Raw genomic sequence first — 17651 nt, forward strand, 5'->3', positions numbered from 1 at the left:
ATCTGCAGGCTAGTGAGTGACCCAGGCAGCGTGGAAAAGTCCATTTATTTCTCCTCTGCATCTTTCCTACAAAGAGTCGGAGGATAAGGTTTGAAAATGGCCTCCGGAGGTCAGATTTCCTATGTGTTTTCTTTTGTAGTGTGGCTTGCTCATAGCAACACAATTTCCTGTCTGCTGGTACTCTCTGCTTTTAAGATACCTGTATGATGGGACGTGGCAGGTAAATGATGCCATCCATCGTTTGTCTGGGGGGGATGGCTCTGCAGTTTGATCTTTCCTAAGATTTTTTTTTGACCCTAAAATATACTATAAAGGAAATGGGAAAGGAGGAACCAAGAATATAGTCACTTGTACAGTTTTTTTGTCTTTGTACCTCCTTTGGTGTGTTCTTTCCCAATTCTAGTGAGAAATGTTATTAGGGGATATACAAGAGAATTTACTCTATAAAGGAATTTCTACCTTCCCCTTAGTTTTGTAAAGACAATCACTGTACAAACCGATAGACAATTCAAGTGTCTGCCAACAGCTCCTAAGAAGCCCTTAGTGGTAGGTATTCTGGTTCTGCATGTTGGATTCTTAGCAGGTTGCACAGAAAGGTAACAAAATTGTGCAAGAACAAATTCACACTTGCCTTGCTTTATTTATTTGCCAGTCCAGTGGTCTTATTGCTGTTTCAGCCCAAGGCACCTTTCGGAATTGAGTGAATATGAAGCCCTGCCTCTGAGCTGCTCCCTCTATACCCCCCACCCCCGGAATGAGCAGAATTTTTATAAACTTTTAGACTTATTCTCTATCTGTAGTTGTATATCCTTGCCTTGGACACATGGTTATTGTCTTCCTCTAGGCTTCTTTGGCCAGGGAACAGTGACCAGAAAGATGTGGTCATCTGTGAGTTCACAACAGGAGAACCCATAACCCATAAGGTACAGGGGCCCATCTGGCTCCTGCTGAGTTCCTGCAATCAGAGGAAATGAGTCCCCAGGCTAGCCTGAGGACCAAAGGCCATCCTATCTATATCTGGCAGGGAGGGAAGCAATAGTCTCTGTGTTTTTGTGCCTCATTAGCGTCTAGGTGGGCCAGGCTAGGATGGGTAGCCAGGGTTATCTTTGCATCAGAACAGATGAAGTACCTCACTGCAGCCTGTGGTCAGTTTGAAGGACAAAGGATGGATGATGAGTGCAGTTTCATTTCAGGCTCATTATCACTGAACTGGCTCTTACTCCTTCACTGGAGCACAGCAGGTGTTCTGCTCAAGGCCACTAGCTACCACCATCCAGAGGGGTCAGCATTTTAATGGGCTCTTCCAAGTGTCTGACCTTTTCCAACCTGCTACTGGAGAATTTGGAGCCAAAGTCAGCCCCCTCCCCTGCTTCCCTGCTTAGGTTCCTACTGTCTGGGTGCCCCTCCATGTTATTGACATTCATGTTTTGACAGGTTGAAGTTCCTGCAGCTCCAGACCCTCAGATATAGGGTACTAGGTACCTTTACTGGGGATTTGATCTCCTGGTAAAGCGAGGGTGTGCTGGAGTAGCAAAAACAATAAAATAAGAATCAATATGACCCCAGGATGTGGAACTGGCTCTCCTAGTGGATTGGACAAACTATCCAGACTCCATGTGCCTCTGTTTCCTCACATTGATTACAACAAACTAACCTCACAGAGTATTGGAAGAATACCAATAATGATTAAGAAAGCATTTAATAATATATGATAGGATTAAAAAGCCATGAATGTCTGCAAATGGCCCTAGAGTGCTTCTATAGCCGGACCTGACATGTTCTCATTTTGAGCCATTTTTGTCTAATGCTGTGTCCTTTTCCTTCAATTTTTGTCACTGGTCCTTGGTTTTCCTGTTTGTACTTGATCTTAAGCATCCACATATTGGATTCCCCCTGTGGTTTCTGGCTTGCCAGAATCTCTGCCTCTCCTTTCCTCAGGCTGTTTCTGTTAGGAATCTTTTGCTTCCATTTCTGCCCAGTGAAATGCAAACCTCACTCCAGAAATTGTATCAACATTCAGGCTGAACAATCCCAGGCATCCTAGAAAAGGGGTTCAAGTGTGTTTTTAAAGGATTACATAATCTTGAATTCTTCTCAGTAAAATTATGCAATGATTCTTCATAACCTTCAACATAAAATCCAAATTTCCTGATCTCAAACATTGTTTGGGTCCTTACAATACCAAGCCCCCAGGAATCAGCTGCCCACACTTTTTATATTACACAGTGAGAAAATATTACACTGAATATTTTACTCTACTTTGAAACTTCTCAGAAAAATACAGCTATTATTATATAAATCAGTAGTTGGCTGTTTATTGGAGGGAAAATTGGAGAAAAAAAATTTGAGTAAATGTCTTAATGTTACATATATATCAGTACTTCAATTAGCAAGCCATTTGAAAAATCAGTACTTTACATATCTTATACATACTGATTTAAAAATCTCTGAATTATACATATCTAGATTACATCTACTGTTTATCAATTGGACACTTACAAATAATGGGTAAATGATTTGTTGTCATATGGAGTTGAGCTCTGTTTCTCATGCAGTGAGAATAGCGTTCTTATTTTTACATGCAATTGATTGTAAACTTTGGGGTGATCTAATTTCAAGGAAGCTAAGTATCCGTTAGCTGTGTCAGTGCCTTCTGTCTCTCTTGCCAAGCCATAGCTGTATGCTAAGCTTTTGTGCACTGTGTTACATAATCCCCTGCATTCATCTTCTCTAGCTATTTAGCCTGAATACATACAAGGTGACTGCATTGTCTTTTCAACCTCCTTCTCAGTGTCAACACCATGTTAAAAAAAAAAATAGATTCGGGGCACTATTACATTTTTTTTTTTTTCTAATGGAGGGTTTGGAGAATTGAATGGGTTTAGAAATGTGTACCTGTCATTATATGGTTTTCCCCTTTTGGTTATGTTGGCTGTCAACTTAGTATGGTTTTCAAAGTGATAAGAAAGTGCCTGAGGCTCAGCTGCTTGAAGGAAATTGAGATAAGTTGGGAGAAAAAGTATGTCAGATGTGAGTGTCCAAAAGAATAATTTCTTCAAGGTCTTTCTTCTTTCTCCCCTGTAGCCCTTTATTTATTTCCTGAGACTGGGTCCTGCCTTGCTGGGTCTCTCTTCCTAATACTTAGGAGGAAATTATCCCAGAAGTTAAAAAGGAAATAAGTTTGCTCATCTAAAAGGTGAATCAGAGAGGAGTTGTTTGAGGAAACTGAGGAAGGAGAGCTCCTGGTAGGTAATGCCTGGTCATCTCTGGCCCAGGGAACAGATAAACTGAGAAAATGAATCACTGAATGGAGAGATTAAGAAGGCTGTGAACTGTTTTAGCTGTTTCGGTTAGATACTTGCAAAGGAAGGCACTTGGCTACATAAAATTTTCTTTGGTATATTTGCATGGATATTAGCATAAATATGCATGTAATTTGCATAGACAGTTTCCTTTCCTCATTGTTCTTTTTAATATCTTATTTATTTATTGTGATATCCTCCTCTTTGTTGATGTCATTTATTTTTTCCCTATAATCTTCTATATAAAACAAGTTCTTTTATTTTAAACACAGAGGGAAAGGGAAATATTTCTTATGGTGAGGAAGTGTGATTTATACAGGAAGAGAGGCATTTATTTCTGGCTTCATTTATCCAAGCTCTCAGATAGTTTGTAAGCCCACGGCTCCGTGGAATCATTCACACATAGCCTTGGAGAAGTAGAATGGGAGCAAGGGAATATCCAGGGTGATGGTGGAGGGACCCATAACTGCTGTTTAGATAAGTTCAAAGATGTTTCAAGTCTGGAGTACCACAAACTAACTGGATCATCTCGGGCAACTCATTCCCAGTCATCAATTTCTTCCTTAATAAAATAAAAGCATTAAATTAGACAATCCTTAAAATCCCTTGTAACACTAAAATTTATTATTTTGACATACCCCATGCTCTAATTACGCGAAAAATACTAAGCATCACATAGCACATTAAATAATCTCCTGGTGTCTTGCTGTTTTGTGTCAAGCCTTCCCTTTTCAAGAGGCTCGATGATTAATGTAAGCTTCTCTTCACAGGCACTCCTCTCCTTGCTCATTTACTTCAGTGGGCACACAGGTGTAACTGAGATATATATAGAAGATGACCACCAGTATAACTTTTGTAGTATTAAGGATGCACACAGACTTTGTGCAAGTCCATGACTCTAGGAAAAGAGCTTAGCTGTGATAACTGCATTAATTTGTCATGTACTCTAGTTCAGCTCCAGGTCTGATGTCCCATTGCATTTTAGCAAAGCCATTTCTTAAGAAATGAGAGGAGAGATCACGATGATAGACAGGGTAGTAGAGGATTAGATGGATCTATTTCAAATATGCAGACGGTGTTGAATTTCTACTTTATGATTGGGGGTGCTTCTTTTGATAAAACACATCAGACATGAGTTAGGTGCTAAATAGTACTTGTTCTTGAATACATGGAGAAGCTAGACTGCAGTTAGTTAGAGGTAAATAGACCCCTTTGCTTATGCCAGTGTATGTGTGTGTATAAACAGAGTATGCAGGTATGTACCACTGAGATCCTCTGGAACATGTAGAAGAAATTCATCTTCTTTTTTAACCCTCTGGAGTATGAAGTTGAGGTCCATGTTTTAATGGTGTCATGATACCATGATTAATTTAACAATATGTAATGAGTGGTTGTATCTCCACATAAAGAGTGATTGCAGTTCTTACTTTGTGATGAGAAAATATGTATTTTATTTTTCTTAAGTATTTGATGTAGGGCTGTGATGGTTGATAGGGATCTGAGCTGAGGGAACTTGGCTTTGGTTAATAGTACTGAAATGTAGTTCTGGCAGGGAAAATAGAATTCTTTCAACCTCACTTTGCAGAAGGAAATCTGCATATATAGTCTTCTATTGTTGCCATTTTTTTTTCCATTAACAAGGTGCTTCTCGACAGCTTTTGACCAACCTTAGTACGAAGTAGTGAACCTAAGTGAGGCTAACCAGCAAGAAGGGAAATTGTACTTCCTGTTCTGTATCACAAAATTATAAGTCAAATAAACAAATGATTAATCATATCCCTATTCTCTTACTTTGTCAAATTTACTTTTGTAACTCCCTGGAAGACCAGGTTCCAGAAATGGGAACTTTTGGAATCTTCAGGGTTTTGCTTATAAGAAATAGCATTGCACAGAGAATCAGTCTCCTCTTGCTCCTCAGTTAGTTGGCCACCCACCTTCTCTTTCCACCTTTAGCTCTGTCCTTTATCACAAGGGGTCTAGTCAAAATGCATGTGGATAACCCAGCCTACATAATCAAACTCCATCCACACTCTTGCAAATAGTCTCCCACGTCTCCCCTTATAAACCTTGAGGTATTGATGTTGGTACCCTGGTATGCCTACAGAAAGATGAAGCCAGAGAAGAGGCCTATATAAATAGGCTTGGGGATTTGGAGGCTGAGAATTACAGGATCTCAGTGTCTGAAATGTGATCTCAAAAGAGAGTATAGGTTCCCCTGAAATGCCATCTATAAACCCCTAATTTTGGCAGAGGGTTGTGGCCATGGAAATGTCCAGCCAGGGCCATCTAAAAGGAGATCCCCGAACAAGCAGAAATTCCTTTTGCTTGAGTTTAAGAGTGTTATCACCGTCTTGCTAAAGAACATTAACAATTTCATTCTCTTCCCCTTTCCTCAACTGCCTGGTCCCCTTCTCATGTTCAACTTCCTATATAATATCTCAGCCACAACTCACGGGGCTCAGGATTTTATCATAGAAACCAAAGTTAGCTGGGTTTATTGATAGATGGAAGCCAGGGCCAAATCTTTCAGGGTAATTGATCTTTAGTTATTGGTCAATAAAAAGTACCTAGAGCTAGAGAGTCCTTTGTCAGCACAGTTAATTATCTATTCTAAACCAGCTCCTCTACAAGCATTTAAAAGCCATCACTGAAGCAAAAGCAATGTAAGCCTCACTTGACTACTTTGCATGAAATTTCTCTTTAGGTGTTTCTTTGAGAAGATTGGAAGGGAAGGCAGCAAGCTCCCTTGCACCATCTCATCTTGCCTGTCTTCTACCCTTGTTTTGACACACAGTTTCTCCCCCACCAGCTGCTCTACTAGGTTTGCTGATATTCATGTAGAAGCCAGGGCGGTTGCTGAGTTGGTATCAGTGCAAGGACAGGGGTTAGTGTTCTTGGGCTGTGTTCTCCTTGGTAGTTGCATAGATCCGACACTTGTCAGTCAAGGATTGACTACTTTCTGCTTTTTGTTTCCGACAGCTCGAGAGGAGAATGTGGCCACTTTCCGAGGCTCAGAATACCTGTGCTACGACCTATCTCAGAACCCGATCCAGAGCAGCAGTGACGAAATCACCCTCTCCTTCAAGACCTGGCAGCGCAACGGGCTCATCCTGCACACGGGCAAGTCGGCTGACTATGTCAACCTGGCTCTGAAGGATGGTGCGGTCTCCTTGGTCATTAACCTGGGGTCCGGGGCCTTTGAGGCCATTGTGGAGCCAGTGAATGGGAAGTTCAACGACAACGCCTGGCATGATGTCAAAGTGACACGCAACCTCCGGCAGGTAATGGCTGAGGGGAGAGAGTGCCCGGGAGGCCCATCTTAGGTAGAACGCTGGTGAAGCAGGTGACTGGGGAGGTGCAGAGGGGTAGAGATGTGGGTTTGGATATATTAAAAACTAACTTTTTTCCAGTCTTTGCAATTCCACAAGGAAAACGATTACAATGTGTTTCTCCCGAGTCTTCAATTCTCCATTTGTTCTTGTTATTTTTTAAAAAAAAATCAGTTGTACAGATAATAAAAATGATAAGTACTTTCATCCTTTTAATTCTGCTTTCCTTTTTATCATTTTCTTAATTACATTTGAATCTTATCATGCTATTGTTAAATTCAATTAGGGATAGCATTTTGTTTCTGCAGCTTGATGGATTTTTCCTCATTCTTTGAATATGTTTTTCTTTTTAATTAAGTTAGCCAAAGCCATGATGCCATCATTTTAATTTCCTCCAGAAAAAAAACTTTTTTTTTCTCCCTCCTCCTTTTAATTTATCATCCCTACTCCCCCCACCCCACCCCCCAGTTGTGACATTAATCTCTGGCTTTCAAATTAACTAGCTGGGATCTTTCTGAATTCCTGTTTCTCTGTTCCTTGATGCAATGTGGTGGTCCTACCTTTATTTGCCCTGTATCTACCTCCAAGACTCTTCAGTTGGAAGGACTGGGAAGTGGAAAGACCCAAATAAAAATGCCAACCCTGGAGCAGCCTTCCTGACCCTGTCCGTGCTTTGAGAACTCCCATGGCTTGCCGATTCTAAGCAGGCCACTCCGTCAGGTGACGACGTTTTCAGAAAGCCTGAGTCAAGTGAAGATGTATTCAATGTCCTCACTGCTACTACTAATAACATTACCTTATCAGCAAACATCCATAAAAGACAAGCATTTCCTGTAAGAGTCAAGGTCTGTGCTGAGATCGCCTTTTCCTTGTTCCTCTTTTCCCTTCCTTTTTTTTCTACTTGTGAATCTGTCAAACAAAACCCAGTTGGTCAGCATTCAGCCTTTATTAATCAGAAAACATTATGTGCAAATTTCCAGAAAGTGCTTATCAAATTTTTCTCCAGCATTATGATTGATTTAATGCCTTCGCATGTAAACATAAAAGCAAAAGACATGACAGGTGTTTGCATATGTTTTCTGTCTGATAAAAGCGTGACTCCTAAGTAATGCTAGACAAATGGTGGAGGCTGGCACACATTGGAAAAGCCCAATTGTCAAAATACTCTCCATTTCCACATTTAGGTGTGTCAAGGAAGCCACCTGGTTGGGAAATTCCATTCTATCTGTGGCGAAGATGCTAATTAATGCAAAGCCTGGAATCCCCTACCCTCTCAACATATGTGAATTTGACTCTTTGGAGTCATTCTCCTGTGTTTTCCTTCCACGACCAAAGAACCTATTGCTGATGTTTTCCTCCATGACTCTCCATAGTTACCCAGAAGAGAACTTCTCAACTGTCAAGAGAACATAAGTCAAATTTCTATTTGCTGACATAGAAGGACTTAATATGTCTGAGCTGTAGAGAATAGACCAAAAATGAAATATGACCTTTGCCAGTTTTGATTGGCAGGTACAGAATAACACCCTTTAGTCATTAGTGGAGGGGAAACTTTTGATATACTGGGAACAGTATCAGGTCACAGTTCTCACCAAGTCATTTGTCTCTCTCCACACACTTCCCAGCTATTCTAGAATAATTCCAGTCTGCCTGAGAAAGGCTCAGTTTTGTTTCTGCTCAAAATCACGGTTCTAAATAGCATCAGTCCCCAATTAAATCCTTTAAACTAGAGGGGATAAATCAGAGTTTAATTCAAATATTGGTTGTGATGTCTTAGTCAGAGCAATCTGAGGAAACCACCCTGGAAGGTTTGTGCTCTGCTCCAACTTCTAAGGCTCATCTCCTCTCTGTGCCCTTGGACAAGCCACTTAACCTCCCTGCAGCACAGTTTCCATTTGTAAAATGCTGATTGCAATGCTCCCCAGCCATGTGTGGTGGCTAAATATGCAAAGCACCTTATGTTCCAGAAGGATTATGAGCTCATCCATGGGCTGGGTGCTAGACTCGTGGTGACGTGTGGATGATTTACAGGCTGAGCATTCTGTCCCAGAGGTGACTGCTTCTCTCTGGTGCCAAGAATACAGTTAATAGAGCTCTTTGTTCTGGACAAGGTCTAAGAGGTCCTGGGGTTCTGGGGTAATTCTTGACAGAGAGTCTAGTACTCTTATGTGAAAAAATACCCCTGAAATTGGACCTAGTTGGAATCCTGATTGTGTTTTGCATCCAAATACAATTTGTGGAAAGAAAGGAAAATCTGAAAAACAGAGTTGATCTTGTAAATAAAATCCTTCCAGGGCTGAGTAATATAAGATTATTATTTTTCCCATTAAAAAATATTTATAACATCTTTTTTGAGTTCTTTAGGACACAATTGAGTGGGAAGTCCCAGTCTATTTCAAATAGATTGTAAATAGCTTCATAAATATTTGATAACAAGCTTATGGCAGCCTCATGCACTTTTAGAGGTGAGAGCAAATGGCTTCTGTGGCAAAAATTTACATGAGGAAAATTTACATGGAGTTTTTTGAAGTATTCATTACCAAACAGGGAAGAATCTTCTCATTTCTTCCTTTGTGGACATCAATTCATGGTTCTGCCATTAAGGCAACTCAGAGCCAAACCAGGTACTTCATTGGGGCTTCCTATAGAAAAAAGGAATGTGGAGTGTTTCTATCTGTTCTCTAAATTGAAACTGGAACTAGAGACTGAGCTACTGGGGCATTCATGTGCACATAGAAGAGGGTTTACCCTCTAACTTGCCTGAGTCCAAGGTCACACCCATACCATTAATCATTTTACCTCTGGGGGCCACTTTTTTTAAACCTTGAATACAGAATCAGGGTTATAGTCTGCTATCCTTCTAACCTCTGAGCTCAGGGTGTGCTGGCAACTCAGCATTTGAAATGAGCAAAAAGAGTCTAATTTTGGGGCTTCTCTAACCATGTTGAACCTGCCATACTCCCTGCTCTCCATGCAAGAAACTGCTTAACAACATGAAAAGCTGTATTCAGGGGGAATGAGGGATAGTGATTCTAACAGGATAGCATCCTGCAAAGTAAACAAGATGATGCTCTCATTGGATAATAAACAAGACTAACATTTCTGATGCATTCTAATGAGAGTTATCTGAAACTGAGAGTAAAGGAAAAAGGAGAACATTCCCCTCCGGCTGCTAAAATCCAAAAAAATCAAGGGGGCCATGGATCTTTAAGTTACCTAGAGAACCTAGAGTATGCCTTGCCAAGGAGCTTTCTCTGCTAGGTTTGGTCTGTGAATGTTTAAATTACTTGTAGGAGAATGCCATCCGGTAGTCCATCCACGTAATCAGATTCATGTGAAAAAGCAAAAACCAAACACCAACATATTGGTATTCAGTTCTTTCTCTCTGTTTATCTGCATATGGAATGATAAGCTTTTGGGGTAAACTTTGATTCTTCAGACCAGGTGTGTGTGTATGAAGAATCAACGTTTACCCAGGTTCTTCATACACACACTAGAGGGTGGGCAGGGACCATAGGTGGTATTCAGAAGAGCCGTTGGGACGTAAGTATGAAGTGAACTCTAACAGGGGTGGGGTGTGGGCCAAGTGGTATCTGGGCAGTTGCTATGGCTGGTGGACCATAGCTCCCTTCCTGGCTGTGACCGGGTGGCAAGGTTTTCCATAGAGTCCTGGTCTCATTGTCTCCCCCACTCTCTCTTTCTGTGTTGGGTGCCTTTTTTTTGAAAAACTAACACAAGATCATTCATGCAATGTGTCATTTACTAACCGACTAATGTACTAACACCCTAACGACTCATCTTTGTTTTTAGTTTTTTTAATTAACAATCGTTCTGTTCACAATTTTTAATTTCCTTTCTTCCCCCTTCTCCGCAAAGCACTCAGGCATCGGACACGCTATGGTAAACAAACTACATTGTCTGGTAGATATCATTCTTATTGTCTCTTTTTTTGGGTTTGCCGTGTGTTGCCCCCCTTTTCCTCCCCAAACCCCTCTTTTATCCTCTTTAGACTTATTTCTTCTTTTTTTTATTTTTTATTTTTTTGTTAAATTAAATGCAAGCCTTTCTTTTTCTTAAAAAAAAATAATAATAATGGAAGGGGACGCCCCTGTCCTGGAAATGCTATTTGATGGAATTTGGTGGGGACTGTTTTTCTCTTCCTCCACTTTTTAGGTGTTTTTTTTTTCCCTAGAAGTATTTTTTATTTTTATTTATTTTTTGGTAAAGAATTTCTCCATTCAGTTAAATTCTTATTTTGTTTTCTTATTTTGCAACTTCCAAGTTATGGACGAGGGACAACTGAGATTTCTAGTGAGAACTTTTCTGCTCTCCATGTCTTCCCCTCCCTCTCTTCCTCCTTCCTTTTTTTCTCCTCCCCACTCCTCAATCCCTTCTCTCTTGCCCTTTTGTGTGGCCATGGCCACCACAGGTGATCTGGGGAGGAAAGTACTCTGCCTCCTAGACTCTTCCTTTCCCTTCTCTTACCTGTTCCCCACTGTGGCCAAAGGGAGCTCTGCCAGTTGTGTTCTCCATACAAACTCTGCATGGCATGGTCCTGTCTCGTGGAATCCCATCGGCATCAGAATTTGTTTCTCATTTTCCTCCTCATTACTAACAACCTACCGACCATCAACCTCATGCCACTTTCTTCTCTTTTCTTCCCTCCCTATTTTCATTCTCTCATTCTTCATATATTTGGGGGTTGGGTTTGGACTTTTTCTTTTCTTTTTTTCTTCCTTTTCTTTCTTTCTTTTTTTTTAAGTGAGGGAGGTGGCAGGCAGGGGAAAGATGATTTCCCTTTAGTTTTCAGTGTTTTCTCCCCCCCCCCACTTCATCTTGGGTTTTTTTTTTTTCTGTTTGTTCAGTGCATGCAAGTGTGAAGTGGATTTTAATTCCTTTACTTCTCTCCACCCTTTCCCACATCCCTACTTTTGTTTTTCTGCCTTCTCTCTTGGCTCCAGATAATTTCCGCATGGGTGTGGCAGCGTATGGTGTGTCCACGCTTTGGGTGCCATCTTTCTCTGCCCTCTGCTCCTTTCGTGGATGTTGGGTGTGTGGGTGCTGCATTTTCCCCACGGGCATTATCATTTTGGTTATCATGCCTCACCATTCCTTTCTTTTTGTTAGAGTTGGCTTTTTGGTTTGGGTCATTTCTTCTGTTGGTGGTGGTGATGGCAGAGGAGGGAGGGCAGGGGTTGGTTATCCTGGGTTACTCCATGGCATGCATCATCCCTGACACATCAAAATAGAGACCCTCTTTTTTTCCCCTTTCGGAATGCATGTTTGTCAGTGTGGTGTGAGCCAAAAAAGAAACAAATAAAAAAGAAAAGAAAAAAGGAAAAAAAAAAAAACATCCACAACCAAAGACCAACCCCTAACAAACGTCATTGTCTAATGTCTCCTTTGCTGTTTTCCATTAACATCATAAATAACAATCATCTAAAAAAAATAACGATCATTAGTAATGAAACTGAGACAAGTGATATCGTCTGAGGATGGTTCCATTTTCTAGCCTGAATAAAGTGTGCAATGGGTAGAACAAGGTGCTCCGCTTGGCAATTGTAGCCAATCTCCCATGGGTCTGCAGGGAAATACTGTAGGCTTGGGACACAGGGAGGCAGACCAGAAAATGGAACTTAGCTGCACATACCAAAATCAAACCAAATTAGAACGAATACCTCACTAAAATCTTAATAAAAGTGATGCCACAAATAGGGGAAGCCATTAGGTTTTGATAGGACTGTACGGTCATTGCTGGGATTTTTTTTGTCCCTATGTCCTACCACCAGGTGACAATCTCTGTGGATGGCATTCTTACCACGACGGGCTATACGCAGGAAGACTACACTATGCTGGGCTCGGATGATTTCTTCTACGTGGGAGGAAGCCCAAGTACCGCTGACTTGCCGGGCTCACCTGTGAGCAACAACTTCATGGGCTGCCTTAAGGAGGTAAAATTCACACAGCTCTATTTATAATGTGCTGTGCAACTGTTTAAGAATGAATGAGATTGCTAGATCAATGACTGCACCTGTCACCTAATCTTCTATGAGATGAGAGGTTGAGGCAGAAAAGACATTGGACTGGGAAGCAGGGGTCCTGCCTTTTCATCCTGGCTTAAACTGCTTGGATGACTTCAGGTTTGCCACTTGAATACTCGGTGGCTCTGTTTCCTCATCTAACTAACCGAGAATCTTATCCCATCAGTGGTTGTGCTTTATACATTAAATGCAGTAACACAGATGAAAGGTCTGTGAAATCACAAGGAACTAGACATGTGTGAAGTTTGATTTTGTGCTTTTCACTTGGCAGGTAGAGATTCTTTAGCTAAAAGTGGTTCAATTTGTGGCTGTGTGCTTTGCCCAAAATATAACATATGCATTATTTTACCTTCGCCAAGTCTGGCATTCCCAAGCGTCTCATTATTTGAGATGAAGGAAAATTCTCAGAATGTAATATTAAGGCTCAAAAAACTGGCTTTTCTGTCTTTTCTTTTTCTTTCCTGAAAGCTCGTAGCAATAGCTGTGAGAAAGCAGTGAGGCTTTGCCATTACTCATTTATTACCATTGTAGCTGATGTGTTGAGACCTGTGTCTGAGAGCAAAGGAGCTTCAGTCAAGTGTAAGTTCAATCTCTAAGGTCAATTGTGGAGGCAAAAAGAATCAGACTTGATTTGGTAGAGTTCTTTCAGAAGACTGTGTCATCAGAGCGGTACACTGTACATTTTGTTTAATCTAAGCTAAGTCTGATGGTCTAAGATATCTATACCATTTCCCCAGGGAAATTCCTTGAAAAGCTAACAGTGTTCCTTCTTATAGATAAAGATCCCTTGTGACATCTTATGAGCTTCCTCTCAGGGCATATGGTTTATTCTTATTATGGGTATTTGAAGTTTGTCGAATAGCAGATATATATGAGGTGACACTGTACATGGGCTCATTCCTGCCACTGAACTGTGAGCCAGGTCAGGACAGGAATTGTGTCTGGTTTGTTTGGCACACAGGAGGTACACACTCAGGAATTACTGGATGGCCTAATTTATCAAATAAGCACTGATGTGCTTATTTAATGTGCTGTAACAAAACTGGATGGTTCTTCACAAGCCATGGTCTCCATGGTGGAAAAACGTTATAATCTAGGAAGAGAGATGAGGTCAGTAAGTGAATAATTACAGCGTAAGACACCATGTGTTCGGTGCCACAGACTAAATGCTCTGATTGAGTGGAGGAAACAGATAAATTTTAGGTGGGAGTCAGTTTTAGAGAGGAAGTGACATTTGAGCTGAGCCTTGTTGCAATAAACCATGTGTGATTTGAGAGGAAGGGGTGGAAAGGAGAGAATGACAAAGGAGGGAGAAATCCAATTATAGCTTTGTATTGTTCTCCATCTGAAGGACGAATTAAGAGGAGAATCCGAAGACTGCTTTCCTTTCTCAGCTTCTGCTGGCTTCAGGGACTCCACTGTCATTTCTGAAAAAATTATGGTAGGCATAGAGCGCATCTTCCCTGGGATTTACTCCTATTTCAATAGAATAAAGGTATAAACTACTCAATGTCTAACAAACTCTGAAAGGTTCTTAAACACACTACCTTGGAATTGCACTTTCACCAGAAAAAAAAAAATGGTTGCTACAGTCCCATTGCAGAGGACGGGGCTCAGAGTGATTGAAGCATGGGGGCCACGTGATGCTGGTTCATGGGATAGTGCAGCAGCGCTGAGCTGGGCATTTTTCTGGAGGGGATTTTGGATAACTTGGAAGGCTGAATTCCCCACTATACAGTAACATTGAATCATCCCTCTATTTTATGTTTTGAAGTAAACGATCCATGTCCCAATCCCAAATCTTTTATCAATTCATCAGGAAGGATGCCCCTGAACATTTTGAAACAAGACTCAGAGAAAAAACACAAGATGTGTCTGATAGCTTTATCCCTGTGGAACCTAGAGGAAATAAAATCTTCCCCCGCGCGCGCGCGTGCGCGCGCGCGCACACACACACACACACACACACACACACACACACACGGCTCAGGCTGAGAGCAGGAAGCTACAAAATTCTATCAGAGGGGCTGGAGTTGCAGCTCCGTGGTTGAGCGCTTGCCTAGCATGTGGGAGGCACTGGGTTCGATTCTCAGCACAGCATATAAATAAATAAAATAAAGATCCACCAACAACTAAAAATTATTTTTAAAAAGTCTGTCAGAAGTGTCATTTAATAGCTCAAAAGTTAAAGCCTTTTCTGAAAATCAGTGTCCATAATAGAAATCGATCTTAATTAGTAATTCGAAAAGTTCCCACCTTTTAGCTAATAGCACACATCTGCATTTGAACTCAATGCAAGTTAGAAAAAGGAGTATTCAAAATATTGAGGGAAACATAGGCAAAAAATGAGAACTTCAAGTCCCACGGATCTCTGCTTTACATTAGCAGCATGGCTGTGTTGGTGAGGGATGGGGGACCGGGTGGGGGTGAATCTTCTTTTGCCTGAGTGCTTGAGCAATACTTGAAGCCAAATGAAGTGCTGGCATGTTATTTTTTTCCATTTTATCATTACAATTCATTTGACTGAGCAAGTCTGGAAAATTCTCTTATTCTTAGTATTTATCTTTGACAAATTAATTGACAGATAGAGCTTCCAGTTGTGTTGGGATTTAGTTCCTAGATCAAGCCCAATTTCCCACCTGGACTGTTTAACTCAGGACAGCCTCTCCTGTCCTTGTACAATGCTGTCTCCCTTTCCCTATCTCTGTTTCTGCCATTTTCTAGCCTCTCTTGCTGTGAGTCTGTACATTGCCCTGGGATGAACTGAGTGCTTTTAAGTGTCATGTCCATCAAGTTGGGGACATGGTGAAAGAACAATGGGATTTCTGTTTTATTCTGTTTTATTTGTTTGTAGTGTGAATAGGTTTTATCTTTGGAACTGTAGCTACTTTACTCCGAAATGGAACTAAAATAACCATGGATTCGACCCATGCACGAACATTTTAACTACAACAGTGTCCAAGTTGTCATCAAACTATTGTGGTTCTCTGCACACCCTCACTACAAATACAGGATTCATGTCCCCTGGAATACCACAAAGTCAGCATCTGGTTCCCCTTCATGTTTTCCTGTTTTATTTTAACTGTTTTATTTTTGTTCTTGTTGTGTCCTTAGCTCCAAAAATGGTTCCTGGTGCTTAGTGGGCTTCAATAAATATTTGCTGAGTGAAATAACATGTTTATAAATTAATAATTTTTTTATTAGATAAATCCTCTTAGGCCCCACTGACCACTTAACTCTCCTGAGATGACTGAAGAACATCTTGTCGTGGCAATAGTTGAATTTTTCAAGACCCCCCACCTCAGCTATCTAATATGAGGGAAATATTACATATGGGCCTCAGCAAGGCTAAGAGAAATAGGTTGGAATCTTCTCTAGAAAGAACTGGAAAGAAAAACCTTTGAGGGAGGCATCAGAGTACAATGAAAAGAATATTTGGTTTAAAACCAAAGACTTGCGTAGAAATAGCAGTTTTATCACAGGCTTTGTGTCCTGAGATAAGCCATTGATCTGTTATGTCTGTTTCTTAGCCTTTAATGTAGAGACCATAAGACCTCTGTTGCATGTTTCATAAGAACAAGGGAAATGACGTGCATAAGCCAAACAGCATTTATGATAATAGTTATTTGCTATAGTCATTACTAATGTTTATCTAATGTATCCTATAAACAGTTTGTGAATACAAGAGCCTGCATATCTCTATATTTCCCATGTGAAAAGTGACTCTCAGGAAAAAAAAATAATTCTAAGATTTGCCCAACTTCTCTTATATTTGCTAAAGTAAGGATCACCACCTGCTCAGCCTCAGTCATTCCTTTGTTTATTGCCTTTGTTGTTCATGTGACACTGTCAACGTGCCTTTGTCAAAACGTGAACCCATGAGGATAAAGTCTGATCTAATTCAGTATTTCCCCAGCACCTGGAACAGTCATTGGCATTAAAATATTGCACTCAATAAGAAAGTCTGGAATAAATAATTGACTGAATGAGCTAATCTCTTGGAGCCCTAAAATCTGGTGGCAGTTAGATCAACAGTGCTTTAGATCAGGTTGTCATGACAAAGTGTCATAGATTGGTTAGATTAGAAAACACAAATGTATTTCCCATAGTTATGGGGGCTGCAAGTTTGAGATCAGGGTGCAGCATGGAAAGGACCTAGTGAGGACTTCCTCCTGTTTGTAGCTGCTACCTTCCCATTAGATCCTCACTTGGTGAAAGAGGGTCAGAGGGCTCTCTCTCAGGGTTCTCTTTTATGAGGGCATTAATCCTATCATGAGGGCTTCACCCCATGACCTAGTGCTTTCCCAAAAGGCCCAACTACAAGTATCATTATCTTGCTGTTAGGATTTAAACACATGAACTTTGGGGAGACCCAGATGTTTAATCCATGGAAATAAATACTGAAATCATACAACTTTCAAGGACTGTGCCAAGACCCAAAGATAATGAGTCAAGTATAGTTCCTGCTTTAGAAGACTTTGTGCTTAGTAGAGGGAGATAGATGTAAGCAGGTAATGTCAAGAAAGGACAATTAATGCACCAAATGAGACATTCCTACTTGCTTTGGGCTGCTGCACAGAACCTGGGTTCAGGGAAGAGACAATGCTCACAGTGAGACATGAAGGTGAATGGGAGGAACAGGAAGAACAGAGGAGCAGTGCAGCATGAGCAAGGATGAGGAGGTAGGCCAGTCATGGTGTCTGGATGAAGAAACTACAGAGTTTCTAGCTTCAGAGCATAAAATTTAAGATCTGGAGTTTTGGAGATGGCTCTGCAAATTTAAGTAGGGTCAGGTTAGAGAGAGCTTTATTCCATGCCACTTCATTTGACTTGATTTCTAGTAAGGAAAGCCCTTGAAGGATCTTAAGCAGAGCAGTGACACTGTCAGATTGTCACCTTATTCATTATGCCTTAAATCCTTCAGGAACTGGAGTTAATTTACCTACTACTTCTCCCCAAAGCATATGTCCCTTTAGGAG

General features: G+C 40.9%; 1 protein-coding gene across 37 annotated transcripts in view; it reads left to right on the top strand.

Moving 5' to 3' along the window:
• Nrxn3 (neurexin 3) overlaps positions 1–17651 on the top strand; it is a 1549271-nt gene that overhangs the window by 436107 nt on the left and 1095513 nt on the right. For 21 of the 37 annotated variants that reach the window (XM_078050618.1, XM_078050637.1, XM_078050628.1 and 18 more), the window contains exons 5-6: positions 6282–6583; positions 12421–12582. In XM_078050618.1, coding sequence (XP_077906744.1) covers positions 6282–6583; positions 12421–12582 — 464 coding nt within the window. Of the gene's footprint in view, positions 1–6281; positions 6584–10507; positions 10532–12420; positions 12583–17651 lie in introns of all 37 variants that reach the window. The other 16 variants (XR_013439170.1, XR_013439171.1, XM_078050614.1 and 13 more) reach the window with 1 other exon arrangement.

Source organism: Ictidomys tridecemlineatus, chromosome 5 (assembly GCF_052094955.1).
Source record: "Ictidomys tridecemlineatus isolate mIctTri1 chromosome 5, mIctTri1.hap1, whole genome shotgun sequence".
NCBI lineage: Eukaryota > Metazoa > Chordata > Mammalia > Rodentia > Sciuridae > Ictidomys > Ictidomys tridecemlineatus.